The 13307-nt window shown below is 37.1% G+C and overlaps 1 protein-coding gene across 1 annotated transcript; it reads left to right on the top strand.

The window, feature by feature from the left end:
• Positions 1-302: 302 nt before the first annotated feature.
• On the top strand, positions 303-8760 carry Magoh (mago homolog, exon junction complex subunit). Its single transcript, XM_046451165.2, has 5 exons — positions 303-464; positions 2535-2593; positions 4369-4479; positions 6238-6320; positions 8490-8760. The coding sequence occupies exons 1-5, from the start codon at positions 377-379 to the stop codon at positions 8587-8589; spliced, it is 441 nt and encodes a 146-aa protein (XP_046307121.1). The 5' UTR covers positions 303-376; the 3' UTR covers positions 8590-8760.
• Positions 8761-13307: the final 4547 nt, after the last annotated feature.

Here is a 13307-nt window from a genome sequence, read left to right as displayed (position 1 = left end):
CCTAGATCCAGAGACAGTAAGGAATCTTCTCCGACTCATGAGTCGGTGTCCTTTAAAATGGCGGGACCCAGGATCGAAGTCCCGGGCTCCCAGTCTTTAAATGAGGTCGCCAGTCCCTGAAGAAGAAGCACGACGACCGCCGGCAACTTCCACCTCATTTCCCAAAACACACAAAGAAGTTCTTCCACTTTCCCGCCCCGGGGTGGAAAAGAGGGACAAGCTTTTCCCCACCTCCGGGGAGGAGGGACCTAGACACCGCGAGCACGCCCTTTTCTTGACGTCACTTCCGCGCGCCACCGTAAACGTCATTACCTGCCGCCGACCGCGGCATTGTGGTTCGCTTCTGAAGTTCGGTCTTAGTTCCATTTTGCTAGGCATGGAGAGTGACTTTTATCTACGTTACTACGTGGGTCACAAAGGCAAGTTCGGCCACGAGTTCTTGGAGTTTGAATTCCGACCCGACGGTAAGAGCGGCTTCTCGCGCGCCTGGAGTGGGGACTAGGCCTGGGGGCATCCCTGGGGTCCGGAATGGGCAGGGAACTAGAGGAAGGGACTGAGACCCGTGCGGACCCGGTCTGAAGGAACCCTCTTTCTCCGCTCTTAGGTTCTTTCTATCCGTGTGCAGCGGCTTCTGTTTAGTGCTAGTTGTGACCGGTTTGCTTACATTTGCTGTGTTCCACTCTAGGAATACAGCAACGAGGATAGACAAACTAATTCTCTCGCTGAACTTCTGTTTCAACGCTGGGAGAGGGATCACAAAATGATCCCAGACAGTGACGATTGATCCTGAAAAGGCAAAATGTTGAAATAATTGCTGGTTGAGCTGCTTTAAGATAGGGTAGCCTTTAGAGCGCTCTCTGAAGAGTGGATATTGGAACTGAGCCCTGGGTGTCAAGAAGGAGCTAGCCTCGTGAAGCTCAGGAGGAAGAGCACTTTACAGAGGGAGTAGCAAATGTCAAGGGCAAGAACAAGCCAGGCATGTTTCAGATAGCCAGTGTGATGGTTGAGCAATAGTTGAGCTCTGAGGACAATAGTAGGAGATTATGTCGGATAGGTTGGGGCCACACTATGTGTTTATAGACCATAGTAAAGAGTTTAGATTTCTAAATACAGCAGGACACAGTCGGAAATTTTGAAGCAAAGGAAAGATGTTATCTATTCCTGAAAATTTATTCTAGCTATTGGGTGCAGAATGGGCAAGAGTGGAAATGGTCACTAATGAGGAAGTGTTGGTTGGGACTAGGGTACCAATAGAAATTAATAGAATTAATAGAAATGGAGAAGATTTAGGATAGCGTTGGGTGCAGAACCAATTAGGCTTGACTGATAATATTTGGAAGGCACACTGGTGGAGGAAAGAGGAGTCAAAGATGATAGAAAATTTGAACTAAATGAGGGTACAAAGATGAATCTGACAAGCTTCAACTGTGAGGGAGATAGATTTGTAAACAAACAGTGACAGAATGATGTATTAGGTGTTGTGGCATAAAGAAGCAAAGGAAACTTTGGAAGCAAAGAGGAGGCACCTAATCTAACTTGAGGGTCAGAGAAAACTTCCTGCATACTATGACTTGAGTTGGAAGGATGTGCAGAATTGTGTAGGAGTTGTGTTTTGGACGATTCACAGCAAAGAGGCTGAAAGCGAAAAAGTGCTTGAGATGTTTCAGGCAGAAACAACGTGTTTGACACCAGCTGTGATTAAAGATTATGTAGGAGAGAGGTTACAAAGAAAGGCAGGGGTTCAGCTTAGTTGCTATAATAAGGAGTTTGGTTTTGTCAGGAAGGCAGAAGGAAACCATTGATGGTATCAAAGTATTAGATTAACCTAGCCATGTAGATCTGTTCCTGCATCACATTATCCATTGTAAGTAACATGAAATGAAACTTGAAGTAGAGAAAAAGTGAAAAGGCTTTTTATTTGGCTCTTCTTACCTGTGTCTTCCATAGTGGGGGAAATCATGTTTTCTGTTTTTTTTTTTCTATCTTCTCCTTCATCCCTGCCATATTGCCCAAACTAGCCTGTTCACTCTTCATATGCACAGAGGGCCTTGTGTACCAAATGTGTTCAATGATAAAAGCACATTCTTTTCATCACAGAAATATCAGATTGTCACATGGTTGTATGATAATACATATAAACAGCATCCTACAGTTTTCAATGTGCCTTCACATGTCCTCTGGCAGGTAAGTTATCAACTACAATCCTTATTTTCAGCTGAGAATATTAATCTGCAGAACTGTGCTTTGTCTGAGTCACAAAACAGTCTGCTTTTATTCTTTTACATAGGTAGTTGCCTTTTGCTTGAACTGTAGTTCAGTGTTACCTGAATTTTTGGCTGGGAGGCTAGTAACCTGAGTGACAAACTGAAAAGGCTAGTAGTGTTGAAACTCCAAGGTGTACATAGTAAATCTGACAGCCCCTTTGAAAAACAGTTAGGATACATTTTAGGCAACAGGTAATAGTCTCGGTCAACTAATAATGCTTTATTCATATGTTTTTACTGTATATTGCATTTATTTTCTCCCTATTACAGGTAAATTGAGATATGCCAACAACAGTAATTACAAAAATGATGTCATGATCAGAAAAGAGGTATGAGCCTTTCATTTTTATTTCAGTCTATCTTTCTGCCTTATATTGGTTTTGCTCTTTCTAGGAATAGTATTTAAAGTTAAGGACTGGGGAAGTAGATCTATATCTGTCAACAGCTTCTAGATTATTTCTTTTTTATTTTATTTATGTATTTCAGTTTTTATTTTATAATTATGAATCAATTACTGATAGCTACTTGAAGCCTGGTATGCCTTGGTTGGATCCCTCAATCTGCTGCTTACTAACCTGTGTGACCTTGGATAAGTTTCCTGGCTGAACTTGATAAGTCTCTGTTTCTTCATATTCAGAAACAGGGATAATAAAATCATTGTCCCTTTCCAAGTACTGTCATAGAATTAAATATGTTATTCTTAAAGCAGTTGGTATATTCCTCAGCACATAGCCCTCAATGAAGAGAGCTATTTAATTTGCATCTGAAAGTGAAAAGGGAGCATAGAAAGCAATTAGCATCATTGAATACATGATAGATGCCATGCCTGGCACGAGGTGTTAAGATCATACATATGATCTTATTAACCCTGATTATAAGCCCATGTGATGGGAGGTATTATATCCTCTTTATAACAAAATGAAGGCCCAGATGGGGCCTGTTCACAGTCATCCTTGCTAGTAAGAGGTTAACAACTGGAATTCAGATCTGTGCATATATTATGCTTTGGATATGAGATGCTTGTCATACTCCCCTGACCCCAAAGAAATATCACGTAGTAATGCAGGAATGTTTAGAGGTGAAATGGTTTGATTTTGAGAGCTATAACCACATTGGTATAAATTAATCCATTTGGTGGACTTATAATTTGAATTACTAAGCAGTAATTATAGGCAGGTGTGTTGTGACTGGAGGAGGTAAGTCACTGAGGGCATGCCTTGGAAGGGTTTATCTTCTCTGTGGCCTCTTCCCCGATGCCCTTTCCTCTGCCAAGCCCTTCCCCCATGAAGTTTTGCCTCAACTAGGGCCCAGAGCAATGGGATTAGCTGACCACGTACTGAACCTCTGAAACCATGAGCCCAGATTAAACTTTTTCTCCCCTAACTAGTTCTTATCAAGTATTTTGGTAATGGTGACGAAAAACTGACTAACACAGCATGCCTTAGTACTGTTCCATGGACTCTCATTCTGTTATGATTTGTCACATTGTTTTTTATACCAAAAAAAAAAATGAAAACTAGTGAATAAGATCTATGTTAACTCAACATGGAAAGACTTTGTCAAAGCTACTTTTTCCTTTTACCACTTTGTTACATTTGAAAATATCTTAACAGTCAATGTATTTTTAAAAATTTTTTTTTAGTTGTATATGGACTCAGTGCCTTTATTTGTTTTTATGTAGTGCTAGGATTGAACCCAGTGCCTCACACTTGTGAGGCAAGTGCTCAACCACTGAGCTACAACTCCAGCCCACAGTCAATGTATTGTAATAACTATTTAATGAGCAATTGATTTTACACTTTTCCATACTTGTCAGCATCCTTACATTTTTTTTCAACATGGGCTAGCATACAAAGTGTTTTTAGTTTGTTTTGTTTTTTGGGGGGTACTGAGGATTGAACCCAGGGTACCTTACCACTGAGCTATATTCCCAACCTTTTTGCTTTTTATTTTGAGACAGGATCTCACTCAGTTTTCCAGGCTAATACACTACCATGCTCAACTGCACAGAAATAGGTCTTTAGGAGCTATTGTTTTTATCTTCTCTGAGTCAGAGTACTCCATAAAAATACAACCTAAGTTCTGTTTTTTAACCTGCTTTCAGGCCTATGTACATAAAAGTGTGATGGAGGAATTGAAGAGAATAATTGATGACAGTGAAATTACCAAAGAAGATGATGCTTTGTGGCCTCCTCCTGACCGAGTAGGCCGGCAGGTGTGTATTTTATTGACTGTCCTTGTAATACAGAATTCTTATAAAAAAGATGACATTTACTGCTCTGCTTAATGTGTGCATGCATATGTGCATATTACTGAGCCTTGCATGAAACAGATAACTAGCATTTTGTCTAAGGAAACATTAATTCCAGAGAGAGGACCAGAGACAGCAAGTGGTGTTGCAGGCTACCCAGAGCCCAGCCCTGAATTGCTTCTTGTGATCTCCCCTCTTAGACCTTTGCTCTCTATCTCATATATTGAGTAACTTCTCTGGACAAAGCATTGTGGGGATATAGAGATAAATAAAAAATAGTTATTTCACAACCTAATGGAAGGAAATCATGCAAGTGACTATATGTATTTAAATTCATGACACATATGTGTGTGTGTGTGTATAAAATTCTAAAGATTGTTTTGGGAATTAAAAAAATAAGAGCCATTGTCTTATTTAACTGAATTAACCAAAAAGATATTTCTCCTTGACTGCAGCCATCATAATCCAGATTTCTAATTGATTTCCTTGATTTTCCTCATCTTGTATAGCCCACATTTCCATCCTAAAATCTTGTGATCTTTAAAAATGTAAATTTGTTTGTGTATTCCACTGATTCTTATGATGCTCCACAAGTGAACTATTATCCCTAGCCCCTGAGAATACTGTTATCCTACTTTTAGGAATTTTCCTAGGGAAATTTTCACATACCTGCAAGGAAATACATAGAAGAATTTTGTCACATTGTTTTTTATACCAAAAAAATTTTTAAAAACTAGTGAATAAGATCTGTGTTAACTCAACATGGAAAAATCTAAAAAGCAATATTGAATGGAAAAAGTAAAAAGATACATGTAGTATGACCACATAAAATAGATTTAAAACATACTACCAAATCTAAAATCACAAGTAGAAAGAATACACTCCAGCTTTAGGGGACAGAGGAAGGAGAAAGAATGGGAGATGGCACTAGATGTGGTGGTGCATGCCTGTAATCCCAGCACCTGGTGGAGGCTGAGGCAGGAACAGCATAAGCTCAAGGCCAGTCTCCACAACTTAGACCTAAAATAAATAATTTTTTTTTTTTTTTTTTTTTCAAAAAATAAAAAGGACTGGGATGTAACTCAGTGTCAAGGCACCCTTGGGTTCAATCCCTAGTACCAAAAGAAGAAAAAGCATGGAAGATAGATTTTTTAATATTTATTTTTTTAAAAAGAAGGTGGGGAAAAAAAGGTCTCACTGGAAGAATATAAGTTCTTCAAAGACAGAGTTATGTGTTTGGTTTGGTTTTATTAATCTGTCCTAAGTACTAAGAACAATACGTGGCAAAGAGGAGGCAATCATATAGATAGTTTGAAGGTTTATGGTATTTGTGTCACTGTTTACAAATTGAAACCCAAGGTCATACAGCTAGTAAGTAGCAAAGCTGAGATCAAACCCAAGATCTAGGATAATTTTCCTTGTTCCATGTTGCCCAGAAAGGTTGGATACCATATCTATCCATGTCACTTCACAAAGTGGTATGTAAATTTAAATCTCACATGATTGTCCTTGAAGACACTACTCTCTCTAGGCAGATGAGTTTCTCAAGGGCTTATCTAGTATCATCTCTGTTTCCATCACAGTTTAATGCTTAAAATAAGGTACTTTTTCTATGTGGCCATCTATAGTAGAGTTTGAGTGATTTGGAAGTAGTGAGCCCCTTCCTTGTACTTGATGAACATTTCAGCCTCGCCCAACTTAGATTTTTTTAAATGTTTCTAGGAGCTTGAAATCGTCATTGGAGATGAACACATTTCTTTCACAACATCAAAAATTGGTTCCCTTATTGATGTTAATCAATCTAAGTAAGTATGTATGATCCTTTTATCCACTATGTCTATCTTGGAGTAGATTAATAAGAAACTTGAACCAAATTGGGACCATTATGGGAAGATCTGGTGCAATTGCAAGACAGAACCGGGCAGCTTTGTCCCCTTCATTAGAAAGGGACTCCACATTATAGTCATTTCACAGTATCCCCAGGGGATTGGTGCCAGGACCCACTGTAGACACCAAAACTGTGGTTGATTAAGTCTCATATAAAATGGTTTAACACATTCATATAGCTTATGTACATCTTCATGTATACTTTAAATCATCTCTAGGTTATTTATAATACTTAATACAGGGTTGGGGTTGTGGCTCAGTGCTAGAGCGCTTGTCTAGCATATGTGAGGCACTAGGTTCAAGCCTCAGTACCACATAAAAATAAATAAATAAATGAATAAAGGTCAAAGGCAGCGGAGCACAACAGACACTAGTATGGCAGTATGTAAATCAATGGATGTGTAACTGATGTGATTCTGCAATCTGTGTATGGGGTGAAGGTGGGAGTTCATAACCCACTTGAATCAAAGTGTGGAATATGATATGTCAAGAAATTTGTAATGTTTTGAACAACCCACAATAAAAAATTAAAAAAAAAAAGAATAAAGGTCTATCAACAACTAAAAAAATATATTAAAAAAAATACCTAATACAGGATAAATTCTATGTAAATAGTTGTTATACTGTATTGTTTAAGGAATAATGAGAAAAAAAATCTGCTATTATAGGCCTAAATACATTTTGATCCATGTGTGGTTTGGACCCATGAATGATAAAGATCCTCTGCAGATTTGGGCCAGCTGTATTTTTAAAGGCTACTTCTGTTACTTTTCTTGTTTCAGTCATTGATACTAAAACTTTCTCAGTCTCTCTCTCTCTCTCTCACACAATCACACACATATACACAGAGAGAATAATGCATCAAAGCAGCCAGAATAGAAAATTAAGTATGCATGAAGAAGTTCTTGAAATAAACTGTACCATATCCGAGTCTGAGAAGCTTTCTCAGTCACTGTTGACCATTCATCCCAGCACCTCTTTAAGTATTGATTAAATTTGAAATCTCTTAATATCTAAATTTAAAAATTCATATTGTCAATGGGGCAAATTACAATGTTGCAATACAAATCTATATGCTTTAAAGGGTCTAGAATCCAACAACCTGTTTGACTCCTGTGTTTTAAGGATTTGGAATTAGTTATGGATCACTGTTAGTAAATGTTGGGTTTAATTGTCTTCCTTCAGTATTTTTGTTCTTAGATATTGATGCCTAGTAATATTCAGCCTCTTGGTTCTGCTTAGTACCACTTTAAAAAGGGGAGAGGAGGTTGTTTCTAATTCTGAAAGCAATACATGTTCATTGTAGAAAGCACAGGAAATATATAAAAAATAGAAAAGAAGGGAAAAAATTTCCCATAATCTTAGCCATTGTTAATATCTTGAAATGTATCTTTTTAGTCTTTTGCTGTGTGTGTACATTAAAAAAATACAGTTTTTGAAAAGCATAAAAAATATTGAAATGTTATATTAATCATGATTTGGGGGTGGGAGAGGTACTGGGGATTGAACTCAGGGGTACTCGACCACTGAGCCACATCCCCAGCCCTATTTTGTATTTTATTTAGAGACAGGGTCTCACTGAGTTGCTTAGCACCTCGCTTTTGCTGAGACTGGCTTTGAACTCACAGTCCTTCTTCCTCAGCTTCCTGAGCCACTGAAGTAAGGAAATATCAAGCCGGGTGTGGTGACACATGCCTATAATCCTAGCAGCTCAGGAGAGTGAGGCAGGAGGATCATAAGTTCAAAGCCAGCCTCAGCAAAATTGAGTCACTAAACAATTCAGTGGGACCCTGTCTCTAAATAAAATATAAAATAGGCTGGAGGTGTGCCTTAGTGGTTGAGTGCCCCTGGGTTCAATCCCTGGTACCCCTCTCCCCCAAAAAACAACATATTTAAATGCCCTCATAATATTTCATTTTAATATTTGTAATATTTCTTTATGGGTTTTAGGCTGTTCAAAGGTTTAATGCTTCACAAGAAGCATTTTGGTAGATAAATAATCAGGTTATTAATTGGGTTATGTTTTGGAGGGATTTTTTTGCCAGGTTTTCTCAGCATTTTAATTTTTTTCCCCTCTTACATTTTAGGGATCCAGAAGGCTTACGAGTATTTTATTATCTTGTCCAGGACCTGAAGTGCTTGGTCTTCAGTCTTATTGGATTACACTTCAAAATTAAACCAATTTAAATGAAATATTAGTATGGACCTGAGGGGGGTGGAAGTAGTTGTTTTTAATTACCACTATCAGGAGATTTTTGTGTATATCAAGGCAGTATTTTTTTTATAAACTGTAAATGATTGTCTTTAATAAATATGTGATAAAATCCAATTTTTTATTTTATTAAAAACCTGAACATATGAGCATTCCTCGGTTACTTTGTAAAACACCAACATTGTGTGGAAGTATTACCAAAATATCTACCAATTCTCTGGAAACTACCATTTACAGGAAACAAGTAAATGGAGAAAAAAAGTTTAAAAACAGAGTAAGAATCCAGTTAATAATATTCAGAGGAAAAGAAATTCTTGAACAAATGATCTGGCTTCTTAAATAAGTTGCAAGAGCTGGGCACCATGGCGCACGATTATAATCCCAGCGGTTTGAGAGGCTGAGGCAGGAGGATTGTGAGTTCAAAGCCAGCCTAAGCAATGGCAAGGTGCTAAGCAACTCAGTGAGACCCTGTTCAAAGATTTTTGGGATCCAGAAGGCTTACGATAAAATAATACAATAAGATATTTAAATAAAATACAGAAAGGTCTGGGAATATGGCTCAGTGGTCGAGTGCCCCTGAGTTCAATTCCTGGTACCGAGAAAAATAATAAATTACAAGAAAAACAAGTCATGGAACAGAAAAGCATAAAGGAGATTTAAAAAGACACATTAATTGCTGGGTGTAGTTTAGTGGTAGAGTGCTTGCCTAATATCCCTAAGGACCTGGATTCATTACCTAGCACTACCAAAACAAAAAACCCCACAGTCCATGCAATGTATGGATTATTTGGATCATGACCCAAATTGACATTAATCAGGAAATTTGAACATTGGTATTTGAAGACAATAATGAAATAGTGTTAATTTTTTAGGTATGAAATTGTGGTTGGGGCTGGGTTCAGTGGCACACACCTGAAATCCCAGCAGCTTGGGAGACTGAAGCAGGAGAATCGTGGGTTCAAAGCCAGCCTCAGCAAAAGCAAGGCACTAAGCAACTCTGAGACCCAGTCTCAAAATAAAATACAAAATAGGGCTGCGGATGTGGCTCAGTGGTTGAGTGCCTGAGTTCAATCCCTGGTACCAAAATAAAAAATTGTGGTTAGAATTTTTTTAAAATATCTTTTATAGACACATCTATATTTCAATGTAGGGGTAAATACCTTGTTTTTTTGAAAACACATTTTTTTAAAATTTTTTATTCTAATTTGTTATATATGACAGCAGAATGCATTATAATTCATATTACACATATAGAGCACAATTTTTCATATCTCTGGTTGTATACAAAGTATATTCACACCATTCGTGTCTTCATACATGTATTTAAGGTAATCATATCCATCTCATTCCACCATCTTTTTCTACCCCCATTCACCCTCCCTTCCCCTCTCACCCCTTTCCCCTATCTAGAGTTTATCTAATCCTCCCATCCTCCCCCTCCAAACCCCACTATGAATCAGCCTCCTTATATCAGAGAAAACATTCGGGATTTGTTTTTTTGGGATTGGCTTACTTCGATTTAGCATTATATTCCCCAACTCCATTTACCTGCAAATGCCATGATTTTATTCTCTTTTATTATTGAGTAATATTCCATTGTGAATATATACCACATTTTCTTTATTCATTCATCTACTGAAGGGCATCTAAGTTGGTTCCACAGTTTAGCTATTGTGAATTGTGCTGCAATAAACATTGATGTGGCTGTGTCCCTGTTTTTAAGTCCTTTGGGTGTAGACCAAGGAGTGGGATAGCTGGGTCAAAAGGTGGTTTTATTCCCAGTTTTCCAAGGAATCTCCATACTGTTTTCCATATTGGCTGCACCATTTTACAGTCCCACGTGTATGTATGTATGAGTGTGCCTTTTTCCCCTCATCCTCACCAACACTTACTGTTGTTTGTATTCTTAATAGCTGCCATTCTGACTGGAGTGAAATGAAATCTTAGAGTTAGTTTTGATTTGCATTTCTCTAATTGCTAGAGATGTTGAACATTTTTTCATATATTTGTTGATTGATTGTATATCACCTTCTGACAAATGTCTATTCACTTCCTTGGCCCATTCATTGATTGGGTTATTTATGGGTTTTTTTTGTTGTTGTTGTTGTTATTCGTTTGTTTGGTGTTTAGCTTTATGAGTTCTTTATATACCCTAGAGATTAGTGCTCTATCTGATGTGCAAGTGGTAAAGATTTGCACCTAAGCTGTAGGCCCTCTATTCACTTTACTGATTGTTTCTTTTGCTGAGAAGAAGCTTTTTAGTTTGAATCCATCCATTTATTCTTTATTTTAATTCTTGCGATATAGTAATCGTATTAAGGAAATAGAGGCCTAATCCGATATGATGGAGATTTGGGCCTAATTTTTCTTCTATTAGATGCAGGGTCTCTGGTTTAATTCCTAGACCTTAATCACTTTGAGTTTTACGCATGGTGAGGGATAGAGGTTTAATTTCATTTTGTTACATATGGATTTCCAGTTTTCCCAGCACCATTTGTTGAAGAGGCTATCTTTTCTCCAATGTACATTTTTGACGCCTTTGCCTAATCTAAGATAATTGTAATTATGTGGGTTAGTCTCTGTGTCCTCTATTCTTTTTTTTAATTTTTTTTTTAGTTGTAGATGAACACAATATATTTTATTTATTTTTATGTGGTGCTGAGGATAGAACTCAGTGCCTCACATGTGTAGGCAAGTGCTCTACCACTGAGCCACAGCCCCAGCTCCTCTGTGTCCTCTGTTCTGTACCATTGGCCGACCAGTCTATTTTGGTGCCAATACCATGCTGTTTTTGTTACTATTGCTCTGTAGTATGTAGTTTAAGTTCTGGTATAGTGATGCCACCTGCTTCACTCTTATTTGCTAAGGCTTGCTTTAGCTACTCTGGGTCTCTTATTTTTCCAGATTAATTTCATGACTGCTTTTTCTATTTCTATGAGGAATGTCATTGGGATTTTGATTGGAATCACATTAAATGTGTATAGTGCTTTTGGTAGTATGGACATTTTGACAATATTAATTCTGCCTATCCAAGAACAAGGGAGATATCTCCATCTTCTAAGGTCTTCTTTAATTTCTTTCTTTATTGTTTCGTAGTTTTTTTAGTAGAGATCTTCCACCTCTTTCATTAGGTTGATTCCCAAGAACTTTATGTTTAAAGGCTATTGTAAATGGATTAGTTTTCCTAGTTTCCCTTTCAGAGGGTGATTTATGGGTGTTGATTTTGCATCCTGCTACTTTGCTGAATTCATTTACTAGTTCTAGAAGTTTTCTGGTGGAATTTTTTGGATCTTTTGGTATAGAAACATATTGTCAGCAAATAATGCTAATTTGAGTTCTTCTTTTCCTATCTGTATCCCTTTAATTTCTTTCATCTGTCTAATTGCTCTGGACAGTGTTTCAAGAACTATGTTAAATAGAAGTGGTGAAAGAAGGCATCCCTGTCTTGTTGCAGTTTTTAGAGGGAATGCTATCAATTTTTCTCCATTTAGAATGATGTTGGCTTGGGGCTTAGTATAGATAGCCTTTATGATGTTGAAATACGTTCTTGTTATCCCAGTATCTCTATGTTCATTAGATATTGGTCCGAAGTTTTCTTTCTTTGATATGTCTTTGCCTGGTTTTGGAATCAGGGTGATATTAGCCTCATAGAATGAGTTTGGAAGTGCTCCCTCTTTTTCTATTTCCTGAAATAAATTGAAGAGTATTGGTATTAGTTCCTCTTTAAAGGTCTTGTAGTAGAACTCAGCTGTGTATCCATCCAGTCCTGGGCTTTTCTTGGTTGGTAGGCCTCTGATGGTGTCTTCTATTTCATCACTTGAAATTAATCTGTTTAAATTATGTATATCATCCTGATTCAATTTTGGCAAACCATATGACTAGAAATTTGAGGATGCCTTTGATACTCTATTTTATTGGAGTACAAGTTTACAAAATAACTTCTAATTATCTTCTGTATTTCTGTAGTGTCTTGTGGTATTTCCTTTTTCACCACATATGTTAGTAAAATTTTGAGTTTTCTCTCTCCTCTTCATTAGCATGGCTAAGTGTTTGTCAATTTTATTTATTTTTTCAAAGAACCAACTTTTTGTTTTGTCAATTTTCAGTTGTTTCTTTTGTTTCAATTTCATTGATTTCAGCTCTGATTTTAATTATTTCCTGTCTTCTACTGCTTTGGGTGTTGATTTGTTCTTCTTTTTCTAGGGCTTTGAGATGTAATGTTAAGTCATTTATTTGTTGACTTTTTCTTCTTTTAAGGAAGGAACTCCATGCAATGAACTTTCCTCTTAGAACTGCCTTTACAGTGTTCCACAGATTTCAATATATTGTATCTGTGTTCTCATCACCTCGAAAATTTTTTTAATCTCCTCCTTGATGTCCTCTGCAACCCATTGTTCATTTAGTAATATATTATTTAGTCTCCAGGTGTTAGAGTAGCTTTTATTTTTTATTTTATCATTGATTTCTAATTTCATTCCATTATGATCTGATGGAATGTAGGGTAGTATCTCTACTTTTGCTAAGAGTTGCTTTGTGGCATAATATATGGTCTATTTTAGAGAAGGATCCATGTGCTGCTGAGAAGAAAATGTATTCGTTCATTGAAGGATGAAATATTCTATATATATTAAGTCTAAGTTATTGATTGTATCATTGAGTTCTATAATTTCTTTTAGTTCAGCTTTTGTTTGGA

The sequence above is a fragment of the Marmota monax genome, unplaced genomic scaffold (genome assembly GCF_021218885.2).
Source record: "Marmota monax isolate L192 unplaced genomic scaffold, Marmota_monax_Labrador192_F-V1.1 WCK01_AAM20220418_F8-fsc00023, whole genome shotgun sequence".
In the NCBI taxonomy this organism is placed as follows: domain Eukaryota; kingdom Metazoa; phylum Chordata; class Mammalia; order Rodentia; family Sciuridae; genus Marmota; species Marmota monax.
This window is presented reverse-complemented; position numbering and strand designations above follow the sequence as displayed.